The sequence below is a fragment of the Oncorhynchus gorbuscha genome, linkage group LG15 (genome assembly GCF_021184085.1).
Source record: "Oncorhynchus gorbuscha isolate QuinsamMale2020 ecotype Even-year linkage group LG15, OgorEven_v1.0, whole genome shotgun sequence".
Classification (NCBI taxonomy): Eukaryota; Metazoa; Chordata; class Actinopteri; order Salmoniformes; family Salmonidae; genus Oncorhynchus; species Oncorhynchus gorbuscha.
This window is the reverse complement of record NC_060187.1, coordinates 47,244,169-47,264,040: the sequence shown is the minus strand read 5'-3', so window position 1 is coordinate 47,264,040 and position 19,872 is coordinate 47,244,169. Positions and strand designations below refer to the sequence as shown.

The following is a 19,872-nucleotide window of genomic DNA, read 5'->3' as shown; positions in this document are numbered from 1 at the left end:
TTTTTCAAGCATATCTGATTTGCAGTACGCACAGTATGCCTGACAATCATCCCCAATTACTGGCTTCAGCCACCCTTTTAAATTCAGGTACAGACTCCCACTCTTTTCTGTACTTCTGGTTGTACAATTGTGATTGAGACATGTTGATTGATGTTTTAAGTTCTGTTCAAGTTCAAACATTTGTGACCAACTATATTCATTGGGTTTGTCTCGTCGAACGCATACTACTGCTGCTGCAGTCAGCCCCAGTGTTGCCAACTGATTTTCAGGGTGTTGCTAGAGGTAGGTTGATTTGTTGCTAAAAGTTGCTAAATGACGTTGTGATGTCATTGCGTGATAACGTAAAACTGCGTCATTACATAAGATATACAATAAAGTTACTCAAATTGACTGGCCATCTGCAAAAAATATGATTTGACATTTGTTCAGGTACAGACTCCCACTCTTTTCTGTATTTCTGGCTGTACAATTTTGAATTAAACTTTTTGATTAATGTTGTAAGTTCTGTTCATGATCAAACATTCGTTACCAACTATATTCATTGGGTTTGGCTCATCGAACCCATGCTACTGCTGCTGAAGTCAGCCAACAATTATTTGCAATTTGCTGAAATTGCTGCTGTTCTGCTGCTGACGTCACTCACAATGCACTTTTGCAGCCAGGCACGTGTGTTGTAACTGAGTGTGTGACAGAAAAAAATCGTTTTTGTGTCATTTAGAGAGAAAATGCGTGCATTTTAGCGTTTGAGTCACTTTTCAAAAGTTGCTAAAAGTTACAAATATATTTTTAAAGGTAGCTACATTTGTTTCTAGGTACTGTTTGAAAAAAAGTTGCCAGGGTACTCTGAAAAGTTGCTGAATCTAGCAACAAAATTGCTAAATTGGCATCACTGATAAGAATTGCGAATTCCATATTCTTGAAGAACTTTGCGTTACCTGCCTATATGAGCTGTTGTCGCATTGTCCAATCAAAAAGCTGTGTGGAGCGCGCGCTGTCACTAGTCCAACGCTTTAGTCGGGTAAGTGCAGTTCATTCACGCAGCACAGGTCTGTATATTATTTATTCCCGCGAAAAGTTCAACCTAAATATCTTCACAAATATGGATGTTTATAACTATATGAATTTATGGCGCGCGTGAAACGCCAAGAAAGCCTAATGAAATGTACGCTAACAATGTTATTACTTGCGTACTAAAACAATGTTTAAAGTCCAGATGCATCGAGGTTATACTGCACCTCTCTCATGTGCCAGTAATTAACAAGTTGTTTGGTGATTTCAGTGAATTGTATCAGACTGACCAAGGTATATAGAATGCGAAATGGGAAAGTGTAAATCCTACACTTTGGTCGTTGTGTGGTCTGTCTCACAACTTGATTATGCAAAGAGTGACTGACCTCCGTCGTTAATTATCAATGACCAACGTTCTGTTCCAACAGTGTCAAATGGCTTCAACATGGCAAAGCGTTCAGTCCATGCGCCAGTGGATTTTAGAGAATGGAGGTATTTTCAGAATTTGTGTACAGTCTTTATGATAGGCTACTGTTAATCAAAAGTGCACTCATTTCCTTCAGCCTGTCCTATCAGGAGAAAATAAAGCCTACTGGCCTTGTCACATTGTGCTGTTCTAGTGTGAGGGGGTAGTGAATGAAATGGTGGATGTGTATCAGCTGGCAATACAGCCAATTCTTACATAATGGCTGCTTTGTGGCCGAGAACACAGTACATCACAGGACTGACATGAAAATTAGATTATCTAGTTGCAATTGACACACACACTGTAGAACATGCATCACTAGCCTCCCTCACACAGTCAACAGATATCGGAATATAGGCTACTACAAATACAATCAATCCATGTATTGATTAGTGCACTAATGTATTCATGTATTCATTAGTGCACTCTGTTTCAAACCGTAGCCAAATGTCTTGCAACAGAAAGTGAACATGTGTGGCTCTTATTGGACAAGTTCAGGTTGCCCCTTCCTGTTTCTGTCTGCTTTCTTCTGTTTGGTGCCCAGTGAATATGACTCAGTCGTACGTATTAGTACTACAGTGATGTGTTTCAGATAAAAGGACAGACCCATGGCTACTGGTCTACTCCCCCATGCCAGTGGCCATTATATTCCTCCTCTATCTTGGTGTGGTCTGGGCTGGGCCCAAGCTGATGAAACGCAGGGAACCAGTTGATCTCAAGGCTGTACTCATTGTCTACAACTTCGCCATGGTCTGCCTCTCTGTCTACATGTTCCACGAGGTGTGCTTTTCCTACTCCCGTCAAAAATGTGTATGTCTGTGGCAGCCACAGAACTGGGACTCCTTATGCTTTATAGTGACATGTTTCACCTGACTTATAAGTGCTTTGATGTTGCAGTTCTTGGTCACGTCCTTGCTGTCTAACTACAGTTACCTGTGTCAACCTGTGGATTACAGCACTAGTCCACTGGCGATGAGGGTGAGAGTGCATCTGAAAACTCCCTATTGTACAACAACCATTGGACCTCTGATATAGTTGACCTAAGTGGCCTAAACTCTGTTTCTTCACCAGATGGCCAAAGTATGCTGGTGGTTTTTCTTCTCCAAGGTCATAGAATTGGCTGACACGGTAAAGCACATTGAAAATCAGGGTCGTATTCACTAGGCACCAAACGGAGGAAAAAGTACTGGAATGGGGAGCGACTACTTAACAAACATTTGTTTTCCATTCCAAAACTTTTTCTTACAGTATGCACTAATGAATATAGCCCAGGCCAGGATTAGCATCAGAGTCAAGAGAAACACTGGAAGCCCATTCTAAACCCATTTCAAACTCTTAATTGGCAGGTGTTCTTCATCCTGAGGAAGAAGAACAGTCAGCTGACTTTCCTGCATGTCTATCACCATGGCACCATGATCTTCAACTGGTGGGCAGGGGTCAAGTATCTGGCTGGAGGCCAATGTAAGACTTGCATGACAAAAACTAGGGCTGCGGTCCAAACATTTAAAAGATACACCCTCGTCCACTTACCCTCACCTTATGCCCTTGGGGGAATCCCAGTTGCCATTTGGAGGGCGGTCCAAATGATTATCCAAGCGAGGGAAGTTTGCAACATAAGCCCCTCAGCCCTCGTTTTTAGTCGTCTTTGCGAGTATACAATTATGTTCACTCCGGGGCCTGAAAATTCCCATAATTCAATTCACTACGATTGTACATCCGCTAAGAAAAGTCAGCGAAAACTTAACATCAATGGAGAAGTCAACATACAAGTGTAAGTAAAAACAAATGCAAATAAGTTAGAAATTGTGCTATTAATGCACGTGACGGCACCAACACGTCTCGTAAATATGTTTTTGTTTGGCTAACTTTTTGAAATTGTTGAAATAGAACATTTTCCTTCTTCAGAAGTTCCAGCTAGGCAGGCTAACATCAGTTAATTAATTTGCTAGCTATCATACAGTAGGTGTATATTAATAATGATATATTTAATATAAGTAGACTTGCACTCCTAATTGACTGTAGCGCATATAAAGCACCCCCAAACTACCAGCGGCTGAAAACACAATCATCGCGGGATGAACAAGTGATGAATTTCCGGCCAAGGGTGGTCCATTTAAAAATCATTCCTTCCTCCCTTGCCCGCAAGTGTACACTTGTCAGACGTGTCCACTTCATTTGAGGGCGGAGGGGATAGGGTGTGTCTTTGAGTGTTTGGACTGCAGCCCAGGAGTTTTTCCTAATCACATGTCCTGACCAGGAAAAACTCTGGGCCATACTTGTTAATGCCATAGATTTGTTCAATACCTGCTTCATTAACATCTTATAACATTTTGTTATCAACTCCCGGGTAGGCACTTCTCATTACCTGGGAGAATATTCATAATAGTATCACAATGGTATCCTATAACAAATTGTCCAAACCTGTCATGACGTAGAGGTTGTGCAGCAGATGGCCGAGACGTTTCGTGTTCCTCTGTCTCCTCATAGCGTTCTTCATCGGCCTGCTCAATACCTTTGTGCACATCGTGATGTACTCTTACTACGGACTGGCTGCCCTGGGGCCTCACACGCAGAAGTACTTATGGTGGAAGCGCTATCTGACCTCACTGCAGCTGGTTAGTGGCTTTAGCTTCAGCTCGGGATACATCTAGTAGGGCTCAAACATAAAGTGGGTAGGCTTGCACTTGGGCCTCGTATCCTGAACCTAGATTAAGCCTAATCGTGGATGAAAAAACTACTTCAATGGAGAAACGTCTTTGAGCATGCTTTTTAATCCAGGACTAGGCTTAATCTGTGTCCAGGAAACTTGCCATTTGAGTCTGTGGATGAGATTCTTTGAGAGCTTAGGGTATTGGTACAAAACAGATCATGTTAAACTATGAATGGATATAGTGTAATAACGTATCTGGAAACTTTCTGAACCCGAACAAATGTTCTGCCGCCTGGTGTTTCAGCTCCAGTTTGTCCTGTTGACCACTCACACTGGCTACAACCTCTTCACTGAGTGTGACTTCCCAGACTCCATGAATGCTGTGGTGTTTGCCTACTGTGTCAGTCTCATTGCTCTCTTCAGCAACTTCTACTATCAGAGCTACCTCAACAGGAAGAGCAAGAAGACATAAAGGCTATGGACAATCACGCACTCACTGTGTCGTGCTGTACCTGAATTAAATTCACTGTCAAATGTAAAACATTTTTAATACAGTATCTGGAGATGCGTTGTTTTTGTGAAGCGTTCTACAATGTTCCCTATGGTCTCTACTTCCCACTGGGCGGACGTCAATTCAACGTCCACTCCACATTGGTTTGACGTGATTTCATTTCAATTGCGTGGAAACCACGTTGATTCAACCAGTGTGTGGCCAGTGTGTTATTGATGGCCTTGACTGGCTGTGTACCAATGAATACATCTTTGTCATTCATTGAAAGGAACGAGACTGACATGGGTATTTTTGTTTGTCACGTAATGCGCCATACAACTGATGTGTAGAGTTAGAGGAGACATTTTGCAGGTTTTCTCAATTCAGCGGCATTACTTTTCAGAGTGCTAGCGTGAAACATTTGGTTTGTACGCAGCATTTGAGAATGCCCACAAGAGGGCAGTGTCTGTCTATGGTTGGTGCTTCACTTACCAGCGTGTCAACTGCAGTGGAGCTGTTCGCCACTTATCTAATTTGCCTGCCACTTGAAAATTTCCATCTGTATACACTACTTTATGTGGTACTGCTGGTTATATCTTGGGCACATACATTTCACATTATAGCAAGATATATTGTGCTTTAGTTATTTGAAACTTGTAATTAGGCAAGGATCGTGCACTTTGTGCTATAGCCATGTAATAACACTTAAGTGAGGATCATCGGAAAATGAGAAGAATTCCTGAACACTGTTTTATTTGAATGCTCCCATAATTAAAATGGTCTTCTTTTACTGTGACATGGCAATACCCTGCACCTGCGATAATCCCATAGATGTGCATACCACCGTAAGAAGAAGAGTCACCATCTGTATTATTGTAATAGCATTTATTTCTTAAACTTGGGAATAACAAACATTCAGAAGATCGCTTTAAACAAACTGTACATTTATACACATGATAAAGTAGATTTGACTGTGTTCCAGAATATTTCACAAATGACCATCCACCACCCTTCCATTTACCATCCAGAAATATCTTAAGACAATTCAAACAAATAAACAAACACACAAAAATAAAAACAAAGGAATGCAAACAATACATGTATTTTCCACTGTTAAAAACAACACGGCAAAATGATATATATTTGTCTACATTTCAGTTCTTAGTAGATTGAATGATGTAGAGACGGAAGGAGAGAGAAAGAGGAGGGAGTTCTGGAGTAGGTCATGTCTCCGTTTGAAATGTGTCCACTTGGTATCTGTTCGGGCAGGGCTGTAGGGAGCTCTGTCGTACTACAGAGGTACGGCAGTTCTTTCAGAGCAGTAGAAAAAGCTACAAAGGATGGCCATTGACCAGCGGAACCATGGAATAACGTATTATACTAGGGTCTATCTCAATACTCTAAAATGGCCTTTCCTCGTCCCTCTTCATCCACCCTGATCTAACAAAAAAAAAGCAACACAGAGGTCTGGAAGCTACCGATTGGCTTGCTTTCACTCAGCTTGTTTCCTTTAGATCAGTACAAACTGGAACGGAGACCAAGGAAAGGCTATCACCTCAGACTATTGAAATGCATACGCCATGAGAGGCCCGTATAACGGTACATAGGGCAGCTTTACGGTCCTCTATGTCTCTGTGTAGACAGAGGACATCTGGCTCAGGCTGCGGTCGAAGCTGTTCACCTGGAAGAAGATGCTCTCCTCTGGGCTGGAGGAGAACTGGCACCCCCCTGGCCCCTGGAGGTCCTGGGCCAAGCTGAAGCCTGAGGGAGGAGAAGTCATGACTCCTTAGATACAAGCTTTGATGCTACGCTTAGGTGTGTGTGTGCGTGTGGTTGATCTAACCGACATCAAGATATCTTAATATTCTGTCTTTAAAAAGTCATGAATTGCCTTATCACACAGGCACATACAAGATACTTCTTGTTTAGGAAGTGAAGAAGTAGGCGAAAAGACAGAATAAACACTAAATTGCAGAAAAAGGGGTGCACATGAAATGTCAGAGGAGGAGGGTGAAAAGGAGGAAGTAGAGGTGATATATCCTAGAGTCTCACCTGCCGCAGAGCCACCGCTGGTGCTGGACATGTGGAAGCCATTGTGTTGGTGGGAAGTGTAGCCATGTGAGTCCGCTGGTAAGTGAACACCACTCACAGACTGCTCCATTCTGTAGGAGTCTCCAAAATGGAAGCAGCTCTGAAAGCTGCCTTGGTAATCTAAGGAGAGAAGGGAGGAGAGAGTGGAGAATTGAAATAGAATTACTAGAATGGGAAAAGCCCTTCTCCCCATGGCAATTTAACTGGGACACTCATGGATACACTAAATATGGCTGCTAGACGCAAAGACTTGAATGGGAATAGCTGTTTTAGTCAATCTATTTCTATTTATTCATTTGATTTCTTTATTTAACCTTTATTTAACTAGGCAAGTCAGTTTAGAACAAATTCTTATATACAATGATGGCCTACCAAAAGGAAAAAGGCCTCCTGCGGGGCCAGGGGATTCAAAATAAAAATAAATGAAATAAAAATATAGGACAAAACACACATCAGCACAAGAGAGACCTAAGACAACACAGCAACGGTAGCAACACAACATGGTAGCAGCACAAAACCAGGTACAAACATTATTGGGTCCAGACAACAGCACAAAGGGCAAGAAGGTAGAGACAATAATATATCGCGCAAAGCAGCCACAACTGTCAGTAAGAGTGAGGTAAAGAGGGGGGTAGAAAAGGAAATAAAAGTGTATGAAAGGGGCATTCCTTGTGACCATACAATATGGTATGTTAAGGAGTGATTATTATGTTTGCAAAGTGATTCCATATACTGTGTGGCTTCGAGTTATTATAACGCTACATTTGTGTTAGCGCGCTAACTCTTCCAGTTCCTCAGTGGTAGCATTTGTCAATTGTCCCCCTTCTCTTTTTCTACTCAAGTAATAATAATGTGAAAGCAGCCCATTTCTGGAGCGCTTTACGCAACTCCCGACCACAGCGTGGTTTGAGAGATGTCCATGCGTAGATCTTTAACAGGGAAAGCTGTGTTTAAGGCATTAGGGAGCGGGTCTGGAGTGACAGCTAACTAGAGCAGCCTTGGTGGAGCTCTGAGAGAGAGAGAGACAGCTGACTACAGAAGGCAGCGTTTTGTTGGCTAATTCAGAGCAGAGGAGGCTTCCGCTTGTGGTTTCGCCTGCTCTGTCTCTCTGACAGCAATCTTCTCTCTCTGCGCAACGCTAAACGCTCTGACAGACCTACGGGCCGTGTCCCAATTCTACAACACCGCTTCCTCTACTTGTGTCCTTTCATGTTCATATGGTGGTAAAGTGTGAGGCCTATTCCATGGAATGGAATGTTTTAAAAGGTGCCGTTAGACATGTATTGCATAGAACTGCTTGCATGATCTATTCTGCATGACAGAAAGTTGAGTCGGTAGCGTAAAACACATTTGAATCTTTAACCAATGCTCTGAGGCTTCCAGCCCACTAAATAGTCCAGTTGGGTTGTATTGAGTCTGGTCAGGGTTGATCTTACCGTCACTGGCAGCCTGGTGGTGGTAATGAGAGTAGGGCTTGTGGTGGGGGTGGATGTGCTGTTGCTGCTGCTGCTGCTTCTCCAAGGGAGGAGGAGTGCCTGTACCCTTCATCCCTGGGGAGAGCAGAGGACCCGACACCCTGCAGGAGAGCGAGAGTGAGAGACATAATTCATTGTCTAATTTCCAAATAGTTATGCATAATCAGATGCTCAAAAGTGCATCAAGACAATGGTTCCCTGTGTACACTCTTAACAACTGTGGCTACATATGATTTGTTGAATCAAATGTCTCACTTTATCAAAGTGCTACGCACTCGGCAGCACGTGATCTAACCGACACACTGGGGCGGTTAAAGAGTCCTGAACACCCCTCAGAAGAACACATGTTGGACTGTATGTACTGTAGTCAGTAAATGGAAACGTCCTCCACCTATCACATGTTACGATCTAAAGTCAACAAACACGAGAGGGTGCATTCGACTGAAACCGAGCTCCCCGTTTCCTTTAACTCCTTGCCTTGTGGCCTGGGAGGAGAAAGCCTATTCGTGTTTACTTTCTCCAATATTTTAGAGATGGCATATGAGCATGACATGTTTGCCACAGAACGGCTCGGGGCGGGCAAGCAACGACCAATGCTTCCTCATAGGCTTTCTGGATTGTGATGAAGTAAATCAAGCTTTGTCCGTGGTGGTATTAGACACAGATGTGTGCAAGCAAATAGTTAGAAACGTTAAGCCGAATAGCTCCAACTAGACGGGACTGTGCCAAATACCCGAAAGATCTGTGGAGTGTATTTCCCATGTTCTTCAGTTCACACTTCAAAGGGTCACACTTTGCGTTGAGTTCACCGCATTTCACAGAGGAAGGAAAACAACAACAAGGGGTTGAATTGCTTTTTAAAATAGAGTTATAACTAACAGATGGGAACTTGTTCCAACCGCTTGAATTCGAAACATGGTTACGCTATTAGGACGTTGGAAAAACCTGCAATCAACGTGAAAGAAGTCATGGAACGCAGTGGGTTTTTGGTGAACTTCTATTGCATTCAAGCGTTGTGACAGCAGATTGTCAAAAGGATACCACATGCTCTTACATAAATACTGTCCCAGGAACCTTACATAAATACTGTCACAGAAAGCATCAATTGGATGTCATCCATTCAGCTCTTCTACCTATTCAGAAAGCTGCACTCTCTAAACGTTTTAATCTAACCTCTTCCTGCTGTGTCCAGTCATTTACATTTCAAACAAACAGGAAATGTCAGATTATTTTTAATGTAGCATTCTACAATATACAGTTGAAGTCGGAAGTTTACATACACCTTAGTCAAATACATTTCAACGCAGTTTTTCACAATTCCTGACATTTAATCCTAGTAAACATTCCCTGTCTTAGGTCAGTTAGGATCACCACTTTATTTTAAGAATGTCAAATGTCAGAATAATAGTAGAGAGAATGATTTATTTCAGCTTTTATTTCTTTCATCACATTCCCAGTGGGTCAGAAGTTTACATACACTCAATTAGTATTTGGTTAACTAGGGTCAAATGTTTCGGGTAGCCTTCCACAACCTTCTCACAATAAGTTAGGAGGAATGGGCCAAAATTCACCCAACAGAGCTGGTGTATCTGAGTCAGGTTTGTAGGCCTCCTTGCTTGCACACACCTTTTCAGTTCTGCCCACACATTTTCTATTGGATTGAGGTCAGAGCTTTGTGATGGCCACTCCAATAGCTTGACTTTGTTGTCCTTAAGCCATTTTGCCACAACTTTGGAAGTATGCTTGGGGTCATTGTCCATTTGGAAGACCCATTTGCGACCAAGCTTTAACTTCCTGACTGATGTCTTGAGATGTTGCTTCAATATATCCACATAATTTTCATACCTCATGATGCCATCTATTTTGTGGAGTTCCACCAGTCCCTCCTGCAGCAAAGCACCCTCACCACATGATGCTGCCACCCCCGTGCTTCACGGTTGGGATGGTGTTCTTCGGCTTGCAAGGCTCCCCCTTTTTCCTCCAACCATAACGATGGTAATTATGGCCAAACAGTTCTGTTTTTGTTTCATCAGACCAGAGGACATTTCTCCAAAAAGTTTGATCTTTGTCCCCATGTGCAGTTGCAAACCGTAGTCTGGCTTTTTTTATGGCGGTTTTGGAGCAGTGGCTTCTTCCATGCTGAGCAGCCTTTCAGGTTATGTCGATATAGGACTTGTGACGACCCTCCCTCTCTGTCTGCCGTATTCTCTCTTTGTTCTTGTTTCCTTATTAGGATGCCGGTGGGCGGAGTTGGAAGGGTCGTCAGCTACATGGGAAACACCTGGGCCAGGTGTCTCCTAGGATAAATAGACCTCTTCCACATTCATGGAGGAGACTCTCCATGCAAACACCTTTGTAGATTCTGTTGTGGTTCTTGGTGGCCTTTTGTTTGTTTGCTTTGGCACCTTTCATCACCCTGCATTATCACATTCATGCATGAAAAACACTCACTTACACTACTGATTACTGATTACACACACCATTGTATATTATACTTAGTTGCTTTAGTTAATAAATATATATTTTGCTACTCCTTATCTCCACGTTGTCTCCCTTTGTTACGGGCTTTGAGCCGGTTCGTGACAGACTCGTAGAGGTTTTACTTTGGATATAGATACTTTTGTACCTATTTCCTCTAGCATCTTCACAAGGTTCTTTGCTGTTCTGGGATTCATTTGAATTTTTTGTTGCACAAAGTACGTTCATCTCTAGGAGACAGAACGCGTCTCCTTCCTGAGCGGTATGATGGCTGCACGTCCAATGGTGTTTATACTTGTGTACTATTGTTTGTACAGATGAACGTGGTACCTTCAGGTGTTTGGAAATTGCTCCCAAGGATGAACCAGACTTGTGGAGATCTACTATTTTTTGTCTTAGGTCTTGGCTGATTTCTTTTGATTTTCCCATGATGTCAAGCAAAGAGGCACTGAGTTTGAAGGTAGACCTTGAAATACATCCACAGGTACACCTCCAATTTACTCAAATGATGTCAATTAGCCTATAAGAAGCTTCTAAAGCCATGACATCATTTTCATTTTAGTGTATGTAAACTTCTGACCCACTGGAATTGTGATACAGTGAATTATAAGTGAAATAATCTGTCTGTAAACAATTGTTGGAAAATTACTTGTGTCATGCACAAAGTAGATGTCCTAACCGACTTACCAAAACTATAGTCTGTTAACAAGAAATTTGTGGAGTGGTTGAAAAACTAGTTTTAATGACTCCAACCTAAGTGTATGTAAACCTCCGATATCAACTGCACACATGGAAACCAAGTAGGCCCTTGTCAGTATTAAAGGAGATCTGGGTGATACATTTAAGATGTCTTCTGAGTGCATTTCAACCCCCCCAAAAAAAAAACAATCATGCCTATTTTTTGAAGAGAAAAATAATTGTACTTAGTCCATTTGCAGAAACAAATATCACATTTCTGCTCTGCTCCCAACACCTAACTTTGAACAAAACAGATATCCAGACCAGTAAGACACAAATCTCTATAAGGAGGCAAAATCTCCTCACAAATATTCAACAGCCACTTAGTACCCTTTTTCCAGTTGCGTTTCAAGAATGCCAACACATAAACTGTTGCTGTGTTACTATGTGCCGTGGATGGATGCATATGGTTTGCAGTACGGGCTCTGTGAATGTGATGACAGAGAGTTACCGGAGGCAGCGAAGCCCTCAGATGACTGCTCACCTCTAAGGCCAGGATGACATAGCTCTAACTGTGTGAGAAAGCTAGGTCAGTACCACCCAGTGCTACCACCTGGCACAGCCTTTCTACACCCCACAGGAACAGATTATGTTTCAGGCACAGCCAGGGCTCCCTTGAAAACTAGATTCTCATCTCAATGGGCATCACCTGGTTAAATAAAGGATGCATACGTGAATAAATAAGGCTATGTCTAATAAAAGAAAGACGTGCTAGAGATAGGTACTTCGACTGTGTCCATATATAGACCTTTCTATTTGAAACATCACCGTGCACTAACAACGGACTCATGCACCTCCTCTTATGCTACCACATATCCTAAAGCAAACCTTCTCTGTCGCTCTCCTGCCTCTTGAGCTTAGAGAGCCACACGCCTCTCCACTGAACACACACGGAACCATTTGAACCAGCGCAGTGTCGAACCAACGTCTTCTCCCTGCCTAGCGTTAGCATTAGAGCATTTGAACGCTTGCTAGCAGCGAGCGTGGCTAATCCGTCCATTGGCACGGGCCCAGTGCCACGGCCATGTGTTTCTGCGGAGAGCGGCGCTCCCCCGGGAGCTGCTGTCAGCACAAACTCAGGAAACAGTTATACTGTTCATATTTTTACAAGCAGCCTCTATGTGCAGCTAAAGTGAATCATAAGCTAATCACTGCCAGCTGCCGCACGCTCAGGCTCAAGGAATGAGGGGAATCTTTCATACGCTGCACTGAGTATAAATCTCTCCCCTGGTATTCACCTTCCCTGATAATCCTCCATCCTCCTTCTCCTCCTCCTCCTGTCATTACTGCCTTTTTCCAACCGGCCGTCCCTGACCCCTTCTTCTGCTGTGAAGGAGTGGTTTAACCCCTGACCCCTGAAAGATTGACACAGAGGCTATTAACAGATAGGCTACTGGCTATTGGTCGAGATCAGGGGCGGGATGACGAGGGCCGGGGAGAGATGTTGAGGTGAGCGTTTCAGAGTGACGGGGTGAGTGTAAAAGAACTGAGGGCCAAGTGTTTGAGGGACCTCACTGCTTGGAGCATTCAGCCAGATAAGCTTTGACTCCGATTACTGGCAATAGTACAGTGGATAGACTATGGTTCAGTGACTGTGACTCAATTGACCTGATTTAGTGATTCACCCCCACATCTCTCACCCAGTTAACCTAATGTATAATACTGAGTGAATATGGTAATAAGGTAATACGTCAAAGTGAACATGATGATGCAATCTCTATTGCACTCCACGCTGCCCTTTCCCACCTGGACAAAGGGAGCACCTACGTGAGAATGCTATTCATTGACTACAGCTCAGCGTTCAACCCCATAGTGCCCACAAAGCTCATCACTAAGCTAAGGATCCTGGGACTAAACACCTCCCTTTGCAACTGGATCCTGGACTTCCTGACGGGCTGCCCCTAGGTGGTGAGGGTAGGTAGCAACACATCTGCCACGTTGATCCTCAACACTGGAGGCCCTCAGGGGTGTGTGCTCAGTCCCCTCCTGTACTCCCTGTTCACCCACGACTGCATGGCCAGGCACGACTCCAACAACATCATTAAGTTTGCAGACGACACAACAGTGGTAGGCCTGATCACCGATAACGATGAGACAGCCTATAGGGAGGAGGTCAGAGACCTGGCCGGGTGATGCCAGAATAACAACCTATCCCTCAACGTAATCAAGACAAAGGAGATGATTATGGACTACAGTAAAAGGAGGACTGAGCACACCCCAATTCTCATCGACAGGGCTGCAGTGGAGCAGGTTGAGAGCTTCAAGTTCCTTGGTGTCCACATCACCAACAAACTAGAATGGTCCAAGCACACCAAGACAGTTGTGAAGAGGGCACAACAAAACCTATTCCCCCTCAGGAGACTGAAAATATTTGGTATGGGTCCTCAGATCCTCAAAAGATTCTACAGCTGCAACATCGAGATCGTCCTGACTGGTTGCATCACTGCCTGGTACGGCAACTGCTCGACCTCCGATCGCAAGGCACTACAGAGGGTAGTGCGTACGGCCCAGTACATCACTGGGGCTAAGCCTGCCATCCAGGACCTCTACACCAGGCAGTGTCAGAGGAAGGCCCAAAAATTGTCAAAGACCCCAGCCACCCCAGTCATAGACCGTTCTCTCTGCTACCGCATGGCAAGCGGTACCGGAGTCCCAAGTCTAGGACAAAAAGCTTCTCAACAGCTTTTACCCCCAAGCCATAAGACTCCTGATCAAATGGCTACCCGGGCTATTTGCATTGTGTGTGTGTGTGTGTGTCCGTCAACCCCTCTTTTATGCTGCTGCTACTCTCTGTTTATCATCTATGCATAGTCACTTTAACTATAACTACATGTGCATATTACCTCAATTAGCCCGACTAACCGCACATTGACTGTACCAGTACCCCCTTTACTTATCTATTGTTTACCTAATACCTATTTTTTTACTTACAAATTGAACTTTTGGATAGGGCTTGTATGTAAGCATTTCACTGTAAAGTCTACACCTGATGTATTCGGCGCACGTGACAAATAAACTTTGATTTGATTCCGGGAATACGATTTGATTCAGTAGACATAGACTGAGCCCTGCAATAAACTTGGCTTCATGAACCTCTACGACAGAGCAAACGGATCAGGACTATGCATTCCAACCGGGACACTGTAACATCACCCTGGGGCAAAAACAATCCAGTCAAAATGATTCACATTCCTACAACCCAAGCAGGTATGTAAGGAGGACATGGACGTTATCAGCACTGGACTATCTGTCAGGCTATATACAATCTATAATAAGCAAAAAATACAATTGGCAGTGACGCAATCCTTCGCCGTTCTAGGATCTGTCCTCTAAGGCTTGGTTCTGTCTACAAGGTTGAGGGGGATGGAGAGATGGGAAGAAAGACTGAAAAGAGATGGATGCTCAGGATGAAGATTCATGAAGAAAGTTGCTCTGCTCCTCGTTCGTCTTCCTTCACCTGCCCTTCCTGTCCCACTGGGGACCATGGATCAGATCCCCTTCCGCCCCCCCCTCGGAGGCCCACCATTAAGCCCCTCTGATGGATGGGCATGGGCGGCTTGGCGCGGGACGGTGGGAACGCGCCTGGTTCTGGTTAGCGCGCTAAAGCCACGCGTGAGAGACGGGCCGTGCCGAGCTAAGCTAACCCTACGGCCCAAGACGAAGCAGTCAAGGAGCTTTTCCTGGGCCGATAAAAGCTCTCTGTTAGTTTTAGTGAGATAACCTCTGAAAACACTGGAGGAAACACTGAAACACTACATAAATGCCATCGCTGGTGAAGGAATATTGACTTTGAATTGTCTGTATTGTTCTTTGAATCAGCCATTTAGCAAAGGCAGTTCAAAACCACGATGAGTCCTACTACTACCACGTTCAGAAACGTATATATGACTCCGGCCTGTCTGTTGAATGAATGACTATGATGGCATGTTTTTGTTTGACTTGGGAGATTTGATACTCCGTGCAGATGATTTAGGGGTGATAATGAATGGAGGGAGGGATGGATGGATGGATGGATTGATGGCATGGAGTTACTCGCTGACTATGAATGACTGTCTCCCTTCAGAACCGTATATCTCTTAATGCCGTCTCTGCAGCCACTCTAATTCAATTAGATCGTGTCAATCACAGTTCCTTGTACTCCACAAGGTACCAAACCATGTCAAACTAATATTTGCCGAGGGGCTCTAATATCAATACACAGGAAAAATTCTGTCTGCCCTGCCCCTGTAATTATAGAATGGCATATGGTAAAGAGGCACTGAATGACAACCTTTACCACCCATCGTCGCTCACAAGCCCCTCAACAACTGTAGAATGGCCGTGTCTGTGAGAGAAGCCCCGAGTGTCTCTAGCTCCTGCTCCGAGCTCCATATGCATGCCACGGGTCACAGAAATCACATTTTAACTGGCATATTTTAATATCAGCTTCAGAAAAATGACACTGATATTTACAAAGTCAAATTTGTCTAAATGGCCCATTTGAGCCAGAGTAAACACATTTAACTATGAGGTCAGAGGCTGCCGCAGCACTAGAGTCAGGTTAGTTAGATAATTTTGTCAAAATGTTGAATGTCCTGCTAAACCGTTTGGGAAAAACAAGTGCTGCACGGCTATTGACTTTGGCAGCGGCCTGTATACTCAAGGCTTTAAACATGTAAATCAAATGCTCAATCTTCAGGCAAATGTGAGTAGACGTTTCATACGCAGCTTGTTGTAGGTCCTGGCACAACTCTCTCTCTCAGATGGGTAGATAAATCTGTGCAGTTACTCTATGTATGTGTGTAGTACATGCATTTTTGGTCAGGTATCGCAATTTGATGAAATCCACAAATTGCCGCAATTCTCGCAATGAAACGCTGTCATCACATCACAGACGTACAAGTAGGAGCTTTGGGTGGGCAAAGAGACAGGTGTGGACAAGAACGATCACTTAGGCACTTGATCTTCATTTGTATGGAAATTTAGGACGATATCTCCACTTACATCATCTACTCACAGCGGTATATTTCAGGTGGTCCTCATCAACCTTACTGAAAAAGAGACCCCTGTCTCACTTCCAATATCTCATCATGTTGGTGTGTGTGTGTGTGTGCGTATGTACAGTTGAAGTTGGAAGTTTACATACACCTTAGCTAATTACATTTAAACTCAGTTTTTCACAATTCCTGACATTTAATCCCAGTACAAATTCCCTGTTTTAGGCCAGTTAGGATCACCACTTTATTTTAAGAATGTGAAATGTCATAATAATAGTAGAGATAATTATTTATTTCAGCTTTTATTTCTTTCATCACATTCCCAGTGGGTCAGAAGTTTACATACACTCAATTCGTATTTGGTAGCGTTGCCTTTCAATTGTTTAACTTGGGTCAAACATTTCGGCTAGCCTTCCACAAGCTTTCCACAATAAGATGGGTGAATTTTGGCCCATTCCTCCTGACAGAGCTGGTGTAACTGAGTCAGGTTTTTAGGCCTCTTGCACGCACACGCCTTTTCAGTTCTGCCCACAAATGTGCTACAGGATTGAGGTCAGGGCTTTGTGATGGCCACTCCAATAGCTTGACTTTGTTGTCCTTAAGCCATTTTGCCACAACTTTGGAAGTATGCTTGGGGTCATTGTCCATTTGGAAGACCCATTTGTGACCAAGCTTTAACTTCCTGACTGATGTCTTGAGATATTGCTTCAATATATCCACATAATTTTCATACCTCTTGATGCCATCTATTTTGTTGAGTGCACTAGTCCCTCCTGCAGCAAAGCACCCCACAACATGATGCTGCCACCCCCGTGCTTCACAGTTTGGATGGTGTTCTTCGGCTTGCAAGCATCCCCCTTTTTCCTCCAAACATAATGATGGTCATTATGGCCAAACAGTTATATTTTGTTTCATCAGACCAGATCATACTTCAAAAACTATGATCTTTGTGTAACGGTTGTCTTCGTCGTCTGACGACGAGTATGAAATATCGGACCAATGCGCAGCGTGGTATGTGTTCATGATGTTTATTCACTGAACACTGAAATAGAAAATAACAACGTGAAAAAAACGAAACAGTCCTGTAAGGTGCAGAAAACACTAACCAGAAAATAATCACCCACAAAACACAGGTGGGAAAAGGATTGATTCTCAATCAGAGACAACGACACCTGCCTCTGATTGAGAACCATTCTAGGCCGAACACATAGAAAATATAACATAGAAAAAAGAACATAGACAACCCACCCCAACTCACACCCTGACCAACCTAACACAAAGACATTAAAAAAAGGTAAGGTAAGAACGTGACAGTACCCCCACCCCCAAAGGTGCGGACTCCGGACGCAAAACCTGAACCTATAGGGGAGGATCTGGGTGGGCGTCTGTCCGCGGTGGCGGCTCTGGCGTGGGACGTGGACCCCACTCCATCATAGTCTTTGCCCAATTAAGTGGTGCCTTAGGAGCGGCGACCCTCGCCGCCCACCTCGGACTGGGGACCCTTGCAGCCGGTCCCGAATAGATTCTGGCAGCCCCGGACAGGCGGGAGACTCCAGCAGCGCCGGCGTGAAGAGTTACTCCGGCACCGCCGGAGTGAAGGGCAGCTCTGGCACCTCCGGGCTGATGGGCGGCTCTGGCAGCTCCTGGCTGACAGCGGGTCTGGCAGCTCCGGGCTGACGGGCGGCTCTGGCAGCTCCTGACTGACGGGCGGCTCTGGCAGCTCCTGGCTGACAGGCGGCTCTGGCAGCTCCTGGCTGACGGGCGGCTCTGGCGGTTCCTGGCTGAAGGGCGGCTCTGGCAGCTCCTGACTGACGGCGGCTCTGGCAGCTCCTGGCTGACGGGCGGCTCTGGCAGCTCCTGGCTGAAGGGCGGCTCTGGCAGCTCCTGACTGACGGCAGGTCTGACAGCTCCTGACTGACGGGCGGCTCTGGCAGCTCATGGCTGACGGGCAGCTCTGGCAGCTCAGGACGGGCGGCTCTGGCAGCTCAGGACAGACGGGCGGCTCTGGCAGCTCAGGACAGACGGCCGGACCTGGAGGGAGGAGATGGAGAGACTGGTGCGTGGGGCTGCCACAGGATCCACCAGGCTGGGGAGACCTACAGGAGGCCTGGTGCTTGGAGGCGGCACCGGACTGTGGGGGAGCACTGGAGCCCTGGCGCGCAGCCTTGGCACCACTCCTCCCGGCTGGATCACCATTTTAGCCCTGACCATCCATAGTGCTGGCACAGGTTGAACCGGGCTGTGGGTGATCACTGGAGATCTGGTGCATACCACTCGCACCTCTCCCTTAGGCTCAATACCCACATGTGCCCGGCACGGGCGGAGCGCAGGCATTGGATGCACTGCACCCTCCCAACACCCCGGAGACACAGCACACAGCGCCGGCGCAGGATACCCTGGCCCAAGACGGCGTACTGGAGACCAAACACGCTGGGCCGGCACAACACGCCCTGGCTGGATGCCCACTCCCACTTGGCACTTGCGGGGGGCTGGCCTATAGCCAACCGGGCTATGAGCGTGTACTGGTGACACCATGCGCTTGACCGTATAACACGGTGCCTGACCAGTACTGCGCTTCTTCTGGTAAGCACGAGGAGTGGGCTCAGGTCTCCAACCTGACTCTGCCACACTCCCTGTGTGCATCCCCCCAAAAATTTGGGGGCTGCCTCTCATGCCTGTCACGCTGCCGTGCTGCCTCCTCATATCGCCGCTGCTCAGATTCGCTGCCTCCAGCTCTGCCGTCCAAAATCTCCTCCCATGTCCATTAGTCCAGAGATCGCTGCTGCCCGATACCACGCTGCTTGGTCCTTGGTTGGTGGGTGATTCTGTGATTCTGTCTTTGTCGACTGACGACGAGTATGAAATATCGGACCAATGCGCAGCGTGGTATGTGTTCATGATGTTTATTTACTGAACACTGAAATACAAAATAACAATGTGAAAAAAATTAAACAGTCCTGTAAGGTGCAGAAAACACTAAACAGAAAATAATCACCCACAAAAGACAGGTGGGAAAAGGCTACCTAAGTATGATTCTCAATCAGAGACAACGAACGACACCTGCCTCTGATTGAGAGCCATACTATGCCAAACACGTAGAAAATATAACATAGAAAAAAGAGACAACCCACCCCAACTCACGCCCTGTCCAACCTAACACAAAGACGTAAAAAATAAACTAAGGTGAGAACGACACTTTGTCCCCATGTGCAGTTACAAACCGTAGTCTGGGTTTTTTATGGTGGTTTTGGAGCAATGGCTTCTTCCTTGCTGAGCAGCCTTTCAGGTTATGTCGCTATAGGACTCGTTTTACTTTGGATATAGATACTTTGGTACCTATTTCCTCCTGCATCTTCACAAGGTCCTTCCTTTGCTGTTGTTCTGGGATTGACTTGCACTTTTCGCACCAAAGTATGTTCATGCCCAGTCTCACTTGGCACTTGCGGGGGGCTGGCCTATAGCCAACCGGGCTATGAGCGCGTACTGGTGACACCGTGCAA

The 19,872-nt window shown here is 45.2% G+C and overlaps 2 protein-coding genes across 3 annotated transcripts in view; one reads left to right on the top strand and one right to left on the bottom strand.

The window, feature by feature from the left end:
* The first annotated feature begins 935 nt into the window (after positions 1-935).
* Positions 936-4,681, top strand: LOC123997400 (elongation of very long chain fatty acids protein 4-like). 2 transcript variants are annotated; one of them, XM_046301588.1, is made up of 8 exons: positions 936-1,018; positions 1,437-1,500; positions 2,067-2,254; positions 2,372-2,452; positions 2,546-2,602; positions 2,821-2,935; positions 3,962-4,089; positions 4,429-4,681. In XM_046301588.1, the coding sequence occupies exons 1-8, from the start codon at positions 944-946 to the stop codon at positions 4,594-4,596; spliced, it is 876 nt and encodes a 291-aa protein (XP_046157544.1). In that variant the 5' UTR covers positions 936-943; the 3' UTR covers positions 4,597-4,681. The 2 variants fall into 2 exon arrangements, with proteins under 2 accessions (XP_046157544.1, XP_046157545.1); XM_046301589.1 differs by having other exon boundaries at positions 1,013-1,046.
* An 803-nt stretch (positions 4,682-5,484) lies between these two features.
* The window catches only part of LOC123997401 (zinc finger protein GLIS1), a 119,665-nt gene continuing 105,277 nt past the window's right edge, over positions 5,485-19,872 (bottom strand). Inside the window, 3 exon segments of the mRNA XM_046301590.1 lie at positions 5,485-6,375; positions 6,667-6,825; positions 8,142-8,281. Coding sequence (XP_046157546.1) covers positions 6,239-6,375; positions 6,667-6,825; positions 8,142-8,281 — 436 coding nt within the window. The 3' untranslated portion in view covers positions 5,485-6,238.

Excerpts from the sequence above, each read along its gene's own strand:
- LOC123997400 (XM_046301588.1), top strand. The coding sequence starts at position 944 with ATGAGCTGTTGTCGCATTGTCCAATCAAAAAGCTGTGTGGAGCGCGCG. Across the intron at positions 2,936-3,961 it reads GTATCTGGCTGGAGGCCAAT|CGTTCTTCATCGGCCTGCTC; the intron begins GTAAGACTTGCA and ends GTCTCCTCATAG. Across the intron at positions 4,090-4,428 it reads ATCTGACCTCACTGCAGCTG|CTCCAGTTTGTCCTGTTGAC; the intron begins GTTAGTGGCTTT and ends CTGGTGTTTCAG.